This window comes from Pithys albifrons, chromosome 7 (genome assembly GCF_047495875.1).
Source record: "Pithys albifrons albifrons isolate INPA30051 chromosome 7, PitAlb_v1, whole genome shotgun sequence".
In the NCBI taxonomy this organism is placed as follows: domain Eukaryota; kingdom Metazoa; phylum Chordata; class Aves; order Passeriformes; family Thamnophilidae; genus Pithys; species Pithys albifrons.
The window spans coordinates 31,609,292-31,627,343 of NC_092464.1; the positions used below are offsets into that span (position 1 = coordinate 31,609,292).

Below are 18,052 nucleotides of genomic sequence, written 5' to 3' on the forward strand. Positions count from 1 at the left end.
TCAGCGCCACATCCAATCTCAGTTTAAAAACCTCCAGGGATGGTGAATTCACCATCTCTCTGGGCAGCCCATTCCAATGCCTGATTACTCTCTCTGCAAAGAATTTTTTTCTGATATCCAACTTCAATTTCCCCTGGCAGAGCTTGAGCCCGTGCCCTCTTGTCCTATTGCTGAGTGCCTGGGAGAAGAGACCAGCCCCCACCTGGCTAGAACTTCCCTTCAGGTGGTTGCAGACAGTGATGAGGTCACCTCTGAGCCTTCTCTTCTCCAGGCTAAACAGCCCCAGCTCCCTCAGCCTCTCCCCATAGGGCTTGTGCTCCAGTCCCTTCACCAGCCTTGTTGCTCTTCTCTGGACCCACTATCACCAGGATTGTGTCCTATCTCTCCTGTGCTCCATTCTTAGTGCCGGGAGTGCCTAAAGCTCCAGTGCTTTTGTATGAGACTAAGAAAATATGAAACCCCAAAGCTCAAGCTTTTCCATGGGTACATTCTGTGAAAAAATAGCATCTCAAATTAAACTTTTGACAGCACAGCCCTATTAATTAGGCACTTACCTGGACAAATTCAGAACAATCATTCACAAGAGATGCAAGAACAGTGCATGTGGGATATATTGCTATAGTGGTGAAAAGTAAAAGGATAAAAACCTTTTTCTGCAAAAAGAGAGAATTATGAATAGGAAGAACCAGAGATCAAGCTTTTTATTTGCTGTAACTACTGAATAAGGAAGGTGTAAACTGACAAGTGTTCAATGGCGCAAGGAATTATTTCACTGATGGTATGTCAGCTCACAGTAGGAAGTGAGCAGGGAATGAAGAAGTGAAGAGGCTGGAAAGAGATCACCTGTCAAGGTGACCAGTGAGTGAATCTGAGTGACTGCTGAGAGATGTGGCATTTTTCTGTATGAGAGCAAGAAACAGTCGAGTGGACTCTGTTGTGGTTTGCGTGACGGGTAAGAGCAGGGGACTCAGGATTCAGAGTGCTGGTGGCCAGCAGGTAGCAGCACTTTCACAGGGGGAGAAAAATTCATTAGAGGAAGAAGAAAGTCTCAGGTAGAAAGTTCAGTCTCACAGAAGTCAGGACACAGCTTTGCTGCAAATGGCATTTTTGCTTCATATGATGTCTCCAGAAATCTCATCCAGGTCTTTCAAAATTCAAATGCACCTTTTTCTTTCTTTTTTTTCCCAGTCTCTCTACTGAAAAAACCCATATCCTGCTGTGTTTAAAATAGTGGTAATAAAGAATATTTTTTTAAAAAAGCCTAGAATAGTCACTTCCCCACTGCCTTTGCCCTCAAAAATGAGAGAGAACACACATTCTTCTGTGTTTTTAGAGTATCAGCATCCCAGAGCAAAACACTAGCAATTTGCCTTTCATTCCACCTTAATTCTTCAAAAGCAGGTTGTGTTAAAAACAGAGCTCTCCTGTGGCCATGTCTTCCAATGGACTCCTACATGTTCTCCATGCAGATACTGCTACTCAGCCGTATACTTATTCACAAAGACTCATGGACTTTATATCCAGAGGATTAAGTTTATGCATTAGCACACACAGGATAAGCACCAAAAACAGGTAGTAGAGTTGTGTATCATTCCTCAGGCTCATTTTTATGTCACATGGGGGAAAATTACTTACAAGTTGTATAGGTTGGGTTGTTAGACTTCATAAATTTCTTTCTGAAAATGGAGCAAGGTAAATGCACCAGAATGTTAAATAAAGTGCTTCTTATCTGACCAAATACTGAATATACTGAATTATTTAAATTATAATATAGAGAGAAGAAAAGGAATTCTAAATACAGTAATACATAGAAGAGAGATTGTTTCAGAAGGCACTTCACATCACAAACAAATTGAAAACACTGCCTATTTTCAGCAGACTAACATGTTTCTAGCAAAACATTTGTTACAGTAATAGATCATATTTTATCAGTCCCTTGATTCTTGTGGCCTGAAACATCTTTACACAGCTCAGAGTTCCATGAGAATTCTTTGGATCCAAGTTACTAAGCTTTGATTACAGGGCTGAACTGTGGTCTGCAGCTAATGGGAGTGCAGGATATCAAATGAGACATTCATTTGAAGTGAGGAAGCCTTTATTTTAACCTGATGCATGTGAGGCAGTCAAGAGAAAGCATCTTTATCTCACTTTGAATAGGAACAAAATTGATTTTTAATGTTCAACCTTGAGAGTTCTCAGCCCTTAATAATAATTGGCAGCAATCTAAATGTTTTAGTATGACCCTATTACTTCCCACTTCATATAATTATAGAAAAGAATTTTCAGTTGATATATCTACTGGTTTACTTTGTTGTCGTTGCCAAATTTGGTACCTACTTTTTACTGTTTTGAAAATGTATGACCCTGGAGGAACTGCAGGGCTATTCACAGTGAACCCAGAGCTTAGGCTTTCTGCAGACCCAAAAGATGTCTGCGCAGCTGCGTGATCGCTGCTCATAATACTTCATTTCAGCTAGTGTTAAAGGGTAGAGCTAATACTCTCAGCACAACAAAAATGGGAATTGAAGTGGGTCATCCTCTCAGTAGATTTCCACTTCTTCACAAGTGGGTTTTTATAGCCTCCACTCAGCCCTTCACGACCCAGAACTGACTGCTTTTACAGCCTGTTTGGAGAACACTATTCAAGCAAAAATGACTATACCATAATACTCCCTCCACAAGACAAGTATTCTTCCTTCCATTAGACACATTTATGCTTCTAAAATTGCTGGTTTTAAGCATAATTGGTAGAGCATTTATTTTTAATTACAAACTTTAAATTTGTGAATATTGCTTTCCAGAAGCCTCAGGAATGTGTAGTTAAGTTTTGATGTTGTCCTTTGCATTTCAGCTACAACTCTGAAATACTCCACAGTTTCCCTTTAGCTTCAGAAGAAAAGAAGTGTGTTACCTTCTTCTTACTTTACCAGGTAAATATTTGAAAAATAGGAAATGGAGTGTAAAGATATCAGTAACAAATGAATTAAAGGATCTAACTATGCACTACTACATTGCATTTCTTATTTTTACTGAACAGAGAAAACTGAACAAGTTTATTAGCTTAATTCTTCCATGGACTAATTTCCTTACACCTCTAAAAACAATAGTTAAAAATCACTTAATTCTCACTTATTGTGTCTACTTGTACATACTTCAGAAGCACAGACAGTTCCTTCAGTTTTAGAGGTTCTATAAAAGCACTTCTAGTTCCTTCACTGAGATTACAATAACACAAGTCCTACAGACTGATGCCAACCGAGCTATTCTTTCAAAGTGGATATTGAAAGCATTCTGTAAGGAACACCTTTTATTTATAAGTTTCATTACAAGATAAATCTTTCATTTCTAGGTGCCACGAGTGTTTCAGTGTCACTATGATGCATGCAACATTGCAGAGCAAGGCAAAGCCTGTATATACCATCTTCTGCATGTAAACTAGACCCCTGCTGCTCATCCTTAGGTATTTTAAATGTTTTCTAGGATGAAAAAAAAACCCTCAACTGTCAACATTTTTGAACAACCTAGAGAAGTGGCAGATACTGGGAATCTCAAAATCTATGTTAGGTATTTTTATCCCTGTGAACTACAGCGTGATCATGGGTTTATAAGTGCATGTTATCACCAAAACACTCTGTATTATTTTCTTACCCTGATTTCTTCTTCTATTTCCCCTAAATTAGACTTTTTCTCACATCCAGGCTGCACGCAGGAGTTACACTGGGTCTTTAACTGAGTAGTTTGCCTGTCAGTGGCAACTGGAGAAAAAGGCTGAGACATCTGTGCACTTATGTCTCTGAATCACTGGGGCATGACAAAACAGCAAAAACAAACAAACAAACAAAAAACCCACAAAGGCTTCCTCTGTCCCAAAGAATTGATTCTGGCAACACTCTTCCAGCTTTTCCATTGATATATAGAAAACAGCACATCTACTATCCACACAGAAAGTAAGCAAAAGATCTGGTTTCCAGACAATCAAATCCAGGTCAAGTAGTGAAGTAGTTCTTCATTAGAAACTGACAACCAGGCATTTATGAGTTAGATGTTTCGTAAAAATAATTACTTTTAAATTTAAGGGCTGACCACAGGCAGAGAAAAAAATCCCTCATGACTTTCAACATTTAAATGTCTCAAATGGCCCAGTGATGTGATTAAAAAATCCTGCAAGATCTGTGCTCTCTTCACAGCATCAGGAAAAGGCAGAATACACTAAGAAACTCATCTGCAGAGAAAGAGCAGTGTTTTATTTGCTTACAGCTCTTAAAGGTCTTGAAATTATAGCTGTACTTAATATTGACAACAGATTTTGAGCACCTGCATCAACTGGATATGTTGCAAATGTGTAAGATGGATTTTCTGCTCTTTCAGGCTAAGAATGATGTAATAAAAGTGATGTGGCTGGCACCATGTCAGGATCCAGTCTTGAATATCCAACTGTGGAACTAGACTGCCTGTCAGTGTGCTGCCTGGATAGTGACACTTTATTTTGGACAGGTGTAGATTAAAGATGCATTAGCAAAACATGCAATGAGAACCTTGATGGAAATTGTACGTGATATCCAGGCATATAAAAGGTGTCTTTAAGCTTCTGGTGTTCAAGTTTGAGCAAATTGAGATGAGTGCCTGGAGAAGGATATAGGGGGTCTACAATATGCTGTGCCTTTGATGAGACAAGGTACTAGAAAAGCCTCTTTCCATAAGCATAACAGAATTTTGCTTCAACGGAAAGAAAACAAATGTTAGAAGTCCCATACTGTCAGGTGGAGCTTTTTATATGAAACCTCTTTGGGTTGATATTAGTTACCGAGGGGGGGGACAAAAAAAAACACAACAGAAAACCCCAAGCAAACCAACACACTCACTGACGAAAAAATTAATTAACACAGTAATACACATGGAGAATTTGCTTTTCAGTGTTTAAACTATGTCAGGAAAGCTTTCAAAAGGTATAGACTAGACGAGAAAATACCCAAGTTGTGTAAGGCAAGAATGGCAGGGTGAAGAAGGGGTAATCATGCCAGTCACTTGTCCCACTTCTCTTGGGAAATATAAAGGGAGATCAATACTGAGATCGCAGAAATGATGGAAAAGGGGTGACACAGGATCAGCTCAACATGGGAAAAAATTAATAAAACTGGCAACTACCTATTTTGGGAAAATAATTACCTTAAATATAGTACAAGAAATTAAATTCATTTGGCAAGTGTTTCTCTGGTTGTAATTAGAGGTTAGTTCAGACAATTAATAACAGTAAGCATAATCACTCTTCAGTGCATCCACAAATTACATTTTGCTCTACTTGAATGACCATGTAACAGACACAGGGAACATGTACCAGAAACAATAGTTTGATATGTTTGATAAATTTTGATAATATTCACAAGGAAAGACTGTTATCTATTTTATGTGTATTGATCTGTTTTGACTGAAGGACTTTTTCAATAATCCTTGGCAGTTTAGGAAAATTGCAAAGAGAGCATCAGAGAGCGAATCTTAATCACAGAGATGATTTTCAAGGTATACTGCAGAAAGCGCACTTTTTTCTGTGTTGCTTTTTATGACAATTACAGTCCCCAGAGTCTGGCTGGATGTCTTCTCCAGAAGTGAGACATCATTACATTTAAAATATTTGTGCCTGTGTTGTCAATAATAATCAGAGTTGTCCATTAAACTACACCTGCCAATATTTTAAGGTTATTTTTGACACTGTAATTTTGAAGGGAAGAAGAGAGGGAAGTTCATAAAAACACATTTTGTTCTCTAAAAGCAAAAAAACCTACTTCTCATTATAGTGTGGTCTCTCCATTTATGTAACAATCACACACGCTCTTGACAAGCAAAAAGCCCTCATTTCTATCAAATGGATACATACATGTTTTGAAGGATAGTTTCTCTACTAATGAAGGACATTTGAGTCTCTGAATTGCACTCTTAATTACTACTTTAACAGTGTCATTAACTGAATATTTTTACAGAAATAGTATGACTGCCAGTTTGGCTCTAAAATGGCAGAGATCCAGCAACAAAAAAATGAAGTCAGAGGAAGATGAACTGCCGTGCAATATCAGGTCCCATTTAATAATCCATCTCTGACCACAGAAGACTGCACATTTCAGAGGAAGTCCAACCTATGAAAGCGAAGAGAGATTTCCAGTATTGCTGGAAATTTTATAACCACAATGGGAGTGATTCTATTAAAAAAACCCAAACAAACAAACAAACCCCCAAAAAATCAGTCTACATTATCACTGTATATATTCTTTTTGAAGAACAGTAAAATTCAAAATTTCATACATTTATGTGTCTAAACCTAGTTTTTAAATCTAGCTGCCTTACAGGCTCATTGACTGAACTGTCTAACCCTATCTGTTAAGAGGAGGGCCTTTATAATTGTGGTTCTTACTGCTTGGTACAATAAGCAGACTAACATGTACAAACTCATCCATTTTTATGCAGTGGTTACAGTCACTCTTCAAAGATTTTCTCTTTTTTTTTGAGGAGTGAAATAAGGAGTTCTTTGTATTATTTAACCACCTTCATTTTCTCCACTGCTCCAAAGCATCCAACTGTCTTTTCAGTAGCAGTTCTCCCTTTGGTGATGCATACCATTGGCCTAGATGCAATATCTCAGTGGAAAGCTAGTATTCCTATCCAGGAAAACCATACTAATTATATTGCAATGGATATTATTACCCACTGGAAGCATCTTAAAGCTGTATATTCCCTTGTCCCTGCTCGCTAAAGGGATAGAGACAGAAACTGTTCCTAAGGTTCTCGCCAGACAGTTGGCTGATCTCCAAAATCAATCAATTAAATGCTTGTACAAAAAATTGGAGAAGTCCCTCATGTTAGCCCAGGCATTTCTATGCTGACTTTAATCTCCCATTGTCTCTATTCACCACAAAAGTGACAGCAGAGCTTCAGCTTGCTTTTCCTAAGAGCCTTGTCCCTCAGGCTGCTACAGGCACCCTACCTTCCCACAAATTCCTGCTCTTCATTCTGAGCCAACATCACTGACGGCAAAACTTGATGAAGGAACTGAGAGAACTGTAATTTCTCAGGCACAGAATGAGCAGACAATATACAGTGATGGATGCCTAACTACATAAGAACTGTATCCCATTCAGCTCTATAACATCTTTCCATACCATTTGCCAAGAAGAAAGCACCTAATATTAACTCTTCTTTGTATTTGATATGTCAGAGGTGAGGAGAGAAAGAAGGCATAAAGTTGTTTCCTCCTTTTTTCTTATTTCCTTTCTATCTACACACTGGTGGATTGGCTATGACACTGTGATAGAGATTTTGAGGGAATTAACATAGGACAGAAAATGAGGGTCCCTGGCTCAAGCTCCATAATAAAGAAGACTCTCCACTCCATTCACATGTCAAAGAGGAGAAAAACCCAACACCAACCCCTAAATTATCATGAATTTCCTCCTTTTATATACAAAAAAATCATCATTTTATTTGAAGAAAAATTTTCATCTGTTCCCATAAATTTGGCTGCTAAACTCAAATAAAAATAATGGCTGAAGTGATAAAGTTACAAATTGTTCAAAAAATTGAATGAAACCAAACTTATAAATTTTCAGAGTTCCTCTCAGATAACCCTGCAGAAAATCTCCAGGAAAATGTTTCAAAAATGCAGTGGATTATTCTCCATCAGTTCAAAATATGCCCCCAGTCTTTTAACTCAGTTATTCTGCCTCAGCAAGCTTTACTATTTTTCACCACAGCTGAATTTACTGCCTTTCTAGCAGAAGTGGGGGGCTACAGATCAGTAGGTCTTAGATGGAATAACAGTATTTCAATTTTATGACCAGATTCCCTTCTGTTCCCTTCCCCCATTCACCTCACCCCTAAAAACCCAAACCAAAACCAATCCACAACTCCAATCACTCCTACACTCCTTCAAGAACTTTTACAAGCAACAAATTAATTTTCACTGGTGTGGCAGTCTCTGCAACACCTGGCCATTGTCAAGCCTTGTGATAATCCTACTGTCAATTGTGTCTTTTGGCTCACCCTTCACAGACACTGAGCATGCTCACCATCCAATTTTATATATAGACTGAGTAATTTCAAAATTTTATACTATTAAGCAGCTGAAAAAGCTGCTATTCCATGATCTCACTAGCTTCCTACACAGAAAAACCCTGGGTGTCATTTATCATCCCAAATCAGTTCTGCAGCCATGGGAAGCTCCTTTTTAATCACCTCTTATACAAAGTGATATTGCTCTGTAGGCTGTTGTCAGACTACAGAAAGAAGAGAAAATTGATTGACCACTAGGATATTTAAACATCATAGAAAACCAAAATAATTTTACAACTATTACTTTAAATTAAATTCTCATTCAAGTGTCTAGAATTGAGGTTTTTCTGGCAGCCTGTCTTGCAGGGGTAAAGGAAATCTCTCTCTGCTGGAGGGAACTAACAATGGTGACTACAGCATATTGAAAGTAACGGACAACCATCTCAAATATCACTAAACAGCCAAGGGGTGCAATGTCCCCGTAGGTACCAGCACAGGCCATTTCTTTTAGGATAAGTGCCTCCGGGAAGCTGGAGTTTCTCTAACTGGCCAGTTTCAGTCTGATCAGTCACAGCAGAATAACATTTGCTTCAGACAGAAATGATCAAATACAAGCTTGCAAGTGAAATAAACTGAAATCTGGACCACATTTACAACAGTTCTTTAGTACTTTGATTTTCCTAATTAGAAACTTGAAAGCACCTGCCATGTGTTAGCTTGAAATACTCAGCCTATTCAGCAACACCTTTCAAATGCCAGCCCTAAAGGAACAGTTTTTCTGGTCTCGCCTTCATAAGTTTACTGTCCTTGCCCCATTTGTACCAAAATGTGGGAGGAAGAATTCACTGCTTTTCCAAAAGGTCACTGACTTTGATGATCAAAGCATTTCCCTACACATCTCACCTCCTTGGCAGGAAGTCTTGAGTTTTACACCTTAAAGCAACTCCTACCTCCCAAGACGATAAGGTTCAAAATGTGTGTTTTGTTATGTGATATAGTGAAGAATCATATATGTGAAATTCCAGTTTATTTTTTTCCTAATCAAATTTGTTATTTTATGTTTTGGGGGTTTTCATAGAGACTAACATACACAACACATTTACAGCACAGTTGAAAGATTGTTTAGGTCAATCAGCTGACTCCTACCATTACACATATATTCTTGCTCACACTGTCAGGGGTTCCTTGATTAAAGTACACAAGTGTCACAATGCCCTAAATATCATAAATATCCCTTTAACATTTAACTCAGCAACATCAAATCAAACACACACTTTGATGTGCACCTTGATATGTGACGGCAAGTAACTTTGCTTAAGGCATTACTCCTTGGCTGTAATGAGACAGGAGACTCCTGTTTTATTTCTATTCTGCAGACACATGTAATCCTGATTGTGCAATATATTGGATGTCATTTTGAGTTTCCCTTTTATGGTAATTATACCTCCATGTTTCAGGTTATTGATGACAAGTAGATATTTGCAGAACACAAAAAGAGAAAGAAAAGCCTGAAGTATATAAATCAATACACAAAGCTTCCAAAGCTTCATCTAAACTTTAATTTGGCAGGTATTCTTGGAGATGCATGGTCCAACTGTTGACCAGCATGAAGTCAGTTTAGGTCAGCTCCTGTCAGATCACAGCCCAGGGCTGTATTTGTATAGGTTGCTTTATCTTTAATAAAGAGAAATATGTACAACTTTGCTTCAAATTTGAATTATCATGATCTATGAAGCTCGTAGTTTTAATATAGCATTTTTCTGATAGCTATTGTAAGCTATGTCACATCCACAAGAAGTGACAAGTATCAGGCAGCAGATCATCAGTAAGAATATGGCAAATATTTGATATAAATTTTGATCTTCAGAACTTCAGGAGATTTCACACCAAGCAGAAATGATAGTATGCCAAAGAGCCTTGACAAAGGTAGCTAAACAGTTTGCTCTGTTGCGAAAGTTAGTTCAGATAATTTTACTTTACAGTGTAAATTCATCTCACATTGCTGATTTTATTGTCTGTCATCATCATTCACTAGCATTCAAAAAAGTAACTTCATTTTAAAGTTCTTTAGAGATTAGTGTTAAAAAAACCTTAAGGCTTAACCCATAGTTCATATGGGACCTTTTTGCCTAGAGGGAAAAAGAGTGAGCTTTTGCTCCATCTTGTTCATGTTAGGAGAGATGCAATTAATCACTTAAGAAACAGGTAGGGTTTTCAGCCTCCCAGATCTACTTGTACCAAGACACAGTTTTTCACACCAGAGGCATGAAAGCTCAAAACCTGGAAAATCCTGTAATTGTCAGAGTGTTTCATAATTATCAAATTTGATTTACACATCAATTTCAAAGCCAAAATCTCTAGCAAAGTAATCATCTAACAAAGTAATCATCTTTATTCTTCCTATGCAGAATCAAGGCCATAGACTTTTACCTAGGTCTTACTGGGACAAGTTCTGTTATTATGACACTTTTTTCATTAACTGAAAATGTTTATTTTTTTAAAAAAATCCAATTCTGAGCCCTGGAACTTATGTTTCTATTCTGCTAGGACCCAAACCAAGCCTTCCTTTTCCTTTTCCATTTATATCTTGCTAGAACTAGCTGGAATAGCACCCCTCTGCAAAACTTTGTACAAAACAAGCAGCGTCTCATTATGAGAAATTGATTGTTTATTGCACAAAGAAAGGGAAAGGCAGGGCTCAGGGGAAATGGAGACAGACAAGCTGACAGAACATAAAATCATAGAATAGTTCGGGTTGGAATAATCCTTTGAAGGTCACCTAGTCCAACCCCTAATCCAAGATGGAAAGACTGAACTACAAAGAAACTGATAACCACATTCCAGTGTCTTCCACCCCTACTGTAAGATTTGTGTAAACATGTGCTAATCCCTTAAAATTCCAGCTCCAAATGTGTCCCAGACTACTCAGGAAATCAGTGAATGAGAACAGGACGTGCAAGTGCCATGGGAAGAAAACTGTCACCAAGACCAGGGCATTGAAAGTAACTACATAAATATCACAAGAGTCCTTCTCTGTCCCCAGGTGTTCACACCCAGAAAAGGAAATTAATTGGAGAGGAAGGCAGGTACTCATAAACCCTCCTGACAGCCTTTGCTATTACTAGGTTTGGCCTCTCTTTTCAGCTATGAGCAGAAATCACATATCAAAATCAGATACAACTAAACTGCAGCTCTGTATAACAGGTAGCAGAAAATTACAGATGTATACGCACACACAGACCTTACAGCAGTGTGTTCACTCTCTCCTATGTTTTCATTTATCTGCTAAAACAACTTACTACTAGCCAAACTTGGAAGTCTGATATCATTTATTATTATTAAAAAAAAAAGAAAGAAAGAAAGTATTTGCAGTGGTGAAAAAGGGAACTTCCATTAAGTTCAGACTACAAGGAAATTGTCGTTCTGTTTCTGCTACCATTTACAACATGAGATGAGGAAAAGTCTAGGGATATTCTTACCTATCTGGAGAAGATATGAGTAGTGCATATAATACCTTTTGCTGTGTGTTTTGTGACTAGGGTACAATCATTATCAGCTAAAATACACCAGGAAATTCCAAGGTGCAAAGGGCTGTCTTACATATTTTCCTGATTAGTAGCATTTTTCTGCTCTCCACCTAACAGTGCAAGCCAGGCAAGTAACTGTGGGTGGGATATTGCTGGCAGAGCATAACTACCTGTTCTGTGGCAGGCAAAAAAGTAACTCCAAAAGTTATTAAATTCACTTCTTGCTCTCCATTGGTGAGATAAAGTGAAGTTATTTATGTTTGGATGGTGCATATATTCAGCCCTTGCGATTAAAATCACACACATACATCAGAGTTCAAGCACTTCTGAAGTCACAAAAAAAAAAAAAAGCCGTTATCTCACTGAGGAAGCAACACTAGTTTCCAACAGTCTCCTCAAAGCTACATGGAATTTAGCTTGAAGGATTTTGTGCTTGGCTGAACCAGTACCGTCCACATCCTATGCACCATCTATCTGTAGGTCTAAACAACTTTGCTTCTTGTCTGTTTGTCCAATATATGGAAAGTGAGGGCCCTGGTTTAACTTTTCTCACCCCTTAAGACAGGTATTATGAACACTTCAATCAGAAAATACTTCTGCTGAGAAATTTAAATGTTACTTTGCAATGCTAATGAAATTTTAGAAATGTGTTTGTGACGTTATTCATTTCACTTGAAGATTGTATAAAATGCATTGGAAGCAAGAGTTTCAGTCCGAAGCTGAAGAACTAGTGTCCACATTAAAGGACAGATTAATTTTCCAATGGAGAAGAGAAGAGAAGAGGAAGAGAAAAGAAGAGAAAAGAAAAGAAGAGAAAAGAAAAAAGAAAAAAAAGATAAAAGAAAAAAGAAAAGAAAAGAAAAGAAAAGAAAAGAAAAGAAAAGAAAAGAAAAGAAAAGAAAAGAAAAGAAAAGAAAAGAAAAGAAAAGAAAAGAAAAGAAAAGAAAAGAAAAGAAAAGAAAAGAAAAGAAAAGAAAAGAAAAGAAAGAAAAAAAAAGAAAAGAAAAAAGAAAAGAGAAAAGAGAAAATCACTGAGCAGAAGAACAAACTAGCGTTTCTCGTGTTCGTGGAACAATAATTTCATGCAGAGCAAGAAGTGACAATTAGTGCTGCAGGAATTAAGGCAGTACTATGAATAAATTGATAATTCTTGTGCCTCGGCTGTGTCTCACCCCTCCCACCTTTACAGAAATCCTGTTAAGGCTAGTGGATCAGAGTGAACTCAAGAAGGTTATCATCACATCATAGCCTTTCCTTCAAGGCTCAGAGCAGGTATTGCATGAGATAATGTATGAATCAAAGCAAACCACTTCAAAGTCTTGTCAGCTGACCCTCCCCCAAGTTATTTCAGATAATGTAATTTCCTTTTAATTAAGCAGCTTAGCACATGTAGAAAAATAGTTTATTTTCCATGTAAATACATATCCAAAGATTGGTTTCATTTAGGATCATAAGACAAAAATTAGGCTCTATAATTTGCCACTGGTGGATCACAAGCTTTGAGTGTACCGAACCTTTTGGGTTTTTTTATAGATGTAGGCTCAGGTGTGAACTTGAAAAACTCCTCGTCAAGTTGTTACATGAATGTTTTGCGATACATTCAGCCATAGGGAATAGAACTGCTTGCTTTGGCATGATTGCAAGATGACTGGCACAATGGATAAGTAAGGCTGTTGGGAGTTCTTATTAGTAAGTAAATACGTACCCTGAAATAATATCATTATATCTAACTAGAGGTCAGTGCAGATTAAAGTATGAACCAATATGTTTTAGAATAAATTTAAATACTTGTGAACCCTCAGTTAATGCAGGGAAATATTATAGGTCTCCATGGAAAGAGAAAGAGATTAAAGAACTAATTTGGAGCAAGCCTGGAAAGAGGCAGGGTCAAGTCTCCTAAGTGTTTTAAGTATTAGAAAAGAGATGAGATCATGTGGCATTGTGCTTGAGGTTAAGCCTGCTCTTGGGGATGCCATCTGACTGGGTGGCTGGCTGGCTGCTCCAGAAAACAGCAGTACTACATCTCCTTTGCATCAACACAGGTGCTTATCTGGTCTCACCAGGAGCTGGTCCAGGCACCATGACTCAGTGTTCAGCTGTGCTGGCCTGTGCAAAGTAATGGCAAAGTATGAGCAGTGGGGAGTAGCCCATTCAGCAGCAGGTAGCCATTACAGCAGCTTAAATGGAGTCCAATGACTTACCCAAAGTAAAGTGGAGGACTCCATCTCACAGGTATGTAGCAGAAGAACACAAAGATTTATAAGTACTCTGAGTCTCCAGTGAAGGTAGAATTCCTCTAGTCATTCAAGAAGATCCTTTTTCCATTGAGAAAGCTGAAGAAAATGGCAAAGTTTACTTCTCCTACTGTTTACATATTGGACTCAATCATTATCTGGAGTCTTTTGTAAATACATATCCCAAGCAGATCTCAGAGACCCTCTTCTGGGCTGCCAAAATACTCATGGGATTTCCAGAATATTTCAGCTTGCAATCACCTGCACAACAAGGGGGAGGCAGTATTGGGGGCATATAAGGCAGGTCACAGCTAAATAATCAGCCAACTCTTTCTGATCAGGCTGGCAGACAAGGTGAAGTTCAGCTGCACAACGAAAGGACTCCTATTGTTGCAATGTGTCAGTAAATTATCAGTATATGCTTCCCATAAGAGTGCAGGTACATCCAAACCTAGAAGCTTTTGCTCATCACCAGGACACCAAAATGGAAGTCAAAACACCCCTTGCCTCAAGCTATAAAAAAACTGTTTCAGTTTTCTGAAGTTTGCAGTGGTTCAAAGATCTGAATCAGCTTCACCACTGCTCCTTGGCAGGGATACTGCAGTGCCTTCACTTGTTGAAGTACACAATAGATGGTTTGAGTAAGTTCTGAAGAGTGGGAAGAGAAGGTCACTGAAAAGTGATATGACAATGCTTGCTCACAAACCAAAATTACTGAGATAATGAACACTAGAGCAGACTATGAAGAACTATAGGAAAGCCTAATAAATCAGACAGTGTAAGATTAGGTTTGCTGTAGATAAGAAGTGCTTTCAGAGGAACAACCTAAAATTACTCATACACATTGATTTCTAAACTAGTTTAAGTTTCTTAGGAAAAGTTTAAGCAGTATCTTTGGCAGTTTCAAAAGGATGTGCAGAAATGCAAGTAGGATACTAGTCTGTACTGAGAAACAGAGGAAAATATGTTAAAATGTTGCAGAGCCAACAGGGATATATGTTTTCCATGAGTATATGACATCACCTTTACTCTGGAATTCATTTTCTGAAAAATCCTATTTTCTGCTGAAATTACAGAGTTGAAGGAGATGAATTGAAAATAATTCAAGAAAGAGGGCAAGAGAGGAAAGTAAAATGATGGGGAAATCACTATGAAAAAGAGTTAAAAGAAGTTGAGTAACAAAGAAGTGTGTGATTGAACCCAATTAGCCATTCTCATCATAGGGAGAGAAAAAGGAGGAAGAGAGATGAGACAAGATTTTGAACCAAATATTTAAATGCTCAATAAACCCTCTATTGTAACATATTGTTGTAGCAAGTCTGAAGAAGGGCAACAAAGCTGGTGAAGGCTCTACAGCACAGGTATTAAGGGGGGAGCAGCTAAGGGAGCTGGGATTGTTTAGTCTGGAGAAAAGGAGGCTCATGGGGGACCTCATTGCTCTTTACAACTAGAAATGAGGTTGTGGCCTGCTGGAATCAGTCTCTTCTCACAGGTAACTAGCAATAGGTCAAGAGGAAATGGCCTCAGGTTGCACAAGGAAAGGTTTAGATTGTCTATTCGAAAAAAAAGTTCTTTACCAAAAGACTTGTCAAGCACTGAAATAGGCTGTTCAGGGAAATAATGGAGTCACCATCCCTGGACGTATTTAAAAGATGTGAAGCTGTGGCTCTCAGGGACATGGTTAGGTGGTGCATGTGGTAGTGCTGCGTTAATGGTTGGACTTTATGTTCTTAGAGGTCTGTTTCAACATAAGCAATTCTTTGATTCTGTGACTCTGTGTAATTAGCCTGTTGAACACATTCCCACAGGATATTATTGTACTGTGTAGTTTAGTGAATATGAATGTAAGTGTTGCTTGTTTTTAATGTACCCAAGGCAAACACCATTCTCTGGCTTCTAGCATGACAATAACCAGCTTGAACTTGTGTTGTTAATCCTGTGGTGTATGTCCCACCCAACATAGACACTGTGAAACTGTCTTCAGTGTCTGAGTTTAGTGTTGGAGAATTTCATATTAACTACTGTCAAATACATAGTTTTGGACTAGGGAGAGTGTTGTGAGTGTGACAACTTGTGCCTCCAAAGATCTAACCAGAAGCATATTACCATAACTCCCTCCTCCCCTACCTCCATCAGGAGGATTCTTATTTTCTTTTCCTGGTAAAGCCAGTCAAAAGCTGCTCTCAAGCTGCAAGAATTTTGATCTGTCTCCTTAAAAAATTAAACCCATATGAAAGAAAAGGTGTTATTAGCTGAGTGGTAATAACAGGTGGGGAAAGTAGAAGAACTGTTTCTTTCTTGTCGTTCATTTCAATGTGTCTATTTTTAAGCAGACTGGCCAGCTCTGCCTGTCATTTTTAAGCCACAAAGGGACTTGGTTCGAGGTCTGTCAGCATGATAGCTCTTGCCTCCATTTAGCCTGCAGATATTACCTTTCAGTGAATATGTTAGAGTTCAGAAGTACATGTGCTCTTTAAACTCTATTTCTCTGATTTCTAATAGCTGCCTTATTCACAGGGAGGATTGTTATGTGGTGTTCTGCATCCTGATCCCAACTCACAAAGCCAGGGGCCAATTCAACTGCTGCATGTGTGGAATGTTTTAATTCATATAGTGCTTCAATAAAAAAAAAAAACATTTAACAAAAAAAAAAACAAACTCCACAAAGATGTATGCACATGGACACACGCACACACATCTACAGCAGCTCAGTTCAAAGAAGTAAAAAGACAGAGAAGGCCAGCTTAATATTGATTGATTAAAAATTGTAAGAGGTTCATTATTATTTAAGCTCTCAGCAGCACCTGGCAAGTGCCTTTCTCCACATATACCAAATCACCCTAGGGTACAATACTGTGCAATTCAAAATATACATGAGTTCTGCACTTTCTCCAGAGGCAACTGGAACTAACAATGGCCAAAAGGATAGTATTGTACTGATGAAATAGTATTAGGTAAAAAGCTACTCTGATATTTCAGATCCTTCAATATATTTTAAACATAAACAACAAATGATACTTGAAAGAAAAAAAAGCAAACTCACCATTCTGGAAACCAAGAGCTTTTTCCTAGGTCCAAATTATGTTTTTGTTCAAGACATCAGCATTGTTGAAGGAGCTCTTATTCTTGCTCCAACTTTGAAAAACTCCAGCGTGCTGAGGGTTCAGGTAGGTGCTGGAACACACCTGGCAATCCTCCCTCTTCAGAGTGCTGAGCAGTGCCTGCTGGAATGTGCAGTCTAGCAGGAACCTGGCACCACTTGTTCAAAGAGACAGCAGTGAGCGATAGGACTACATTACCCATAATTGTCTTTGGCTGGTTTATGATTACACCTGAAACCAGGAGAGGTGGTGTGGGAGTTTCACCTTAGGGAGGAGAGATAAACACCAAGAGGACAGATGGAGGAAGCATGTGCTGCTTGTGTGCCATTGGAACAGAGTTAGGGTTTTCTACTTTCACACACCATGTTGCAGATATATTGAATTGTTGGGAGGGCTACAAAGAGTGGCCTTCTGATAAAGGTCAGGTTAGAAATAATTAGATTTACAGGCAATGAGTACAATGCCTGAAATTGCAGAAACCTGTATGACCGGTTTAGGTATGTGAGAGAATCATACAACTGGGTATACGGAAGCAGGGAAGGAGGGGTGGCAGTGGCCTAGGATATCTACAGAGGAGGGAATGCAAAGACATGGGAGGGTGGGGAGGAAAGAGTTGCCTTTTAGCCCTATGTCCTTGAGGAAAGAGCAAGTTTTCCCTTATGTTATATTGCAGGTGTTTCTCTCAGTGATTTCAGAATTTTGTAGAATAAAGTTTAGAAGGACAAGATTACAGGCACAGAGAGATAAGAAAAATAGTCTTTGTGCCAGGAATGTCACAGGGAGCTGGAAAAGGGATGATTTGCCTATCCTGTTGTTATTTGCTCCCTGTGGTTTTATGGCACTTAAAACTCACAGCTGAAATCCCCTTCCATGAAAAGAGGCTTCACAGGCTTTCTATTCCTGCCTCTGAAAAGCTGAAATATAAATCAGATAGGGTAAAAAATTTGAGAAAGACAGAATCCAGGTTGTTTATCAACAAGACAGGGTCAATATTCATGTACAATTTTCACCAAACTAAGTGGTTCTGTTTGACCAGGGCTGGTAGCAAAGTGGGGTGAAAATCAGCAAGTAGTTTTATCTGGAAAAAAATGATGATGTTAACACCATTTCAACTAAATCATCAATCCAGCAGCATTCAGTTCCTTCAGAGAAG

General features: G+C 38.4%; 1 protein-coding gene across 12 annotated transcripts in view; it reads right to left on the bottom strand.

The window, feature by feature from the left end:
• Positions 1 to 17,008, bottom strand: part of MACC1 (MET transcriptional regulator MACC1) — a 92,181-nt gene extending 75,173 nt beyond the window's left edge. For 11 of the 12 annotated variants that reach the window (XR_011698302.1, XR_011698301.1, XR_011698304.1 and 8 more), the window contains exons 1-2: positions 16,842 to 17,008; positions 13,766 to 13,897 (exon numbers count right to left, since the gene is read on the bottom strand). Coding sequence is in view for 7 of the 12 variants with exons in the window: in XM_071560878.1 (XP_071416979.1) it covers positions 13,766 to 13,789 (24 nt within the window). In the remaining 5 variants the exon portion in view is untranslated. The remainder of the gene's footprint in view (positions 1 to 13,765; positions 13,898 to 16,841) is intronic. The other variant, XM_071560874.1, reaches the window with a different exon arrangement.
• Positions 17,009 to 18,052: the final 1,044 nt, after the last annotated feature.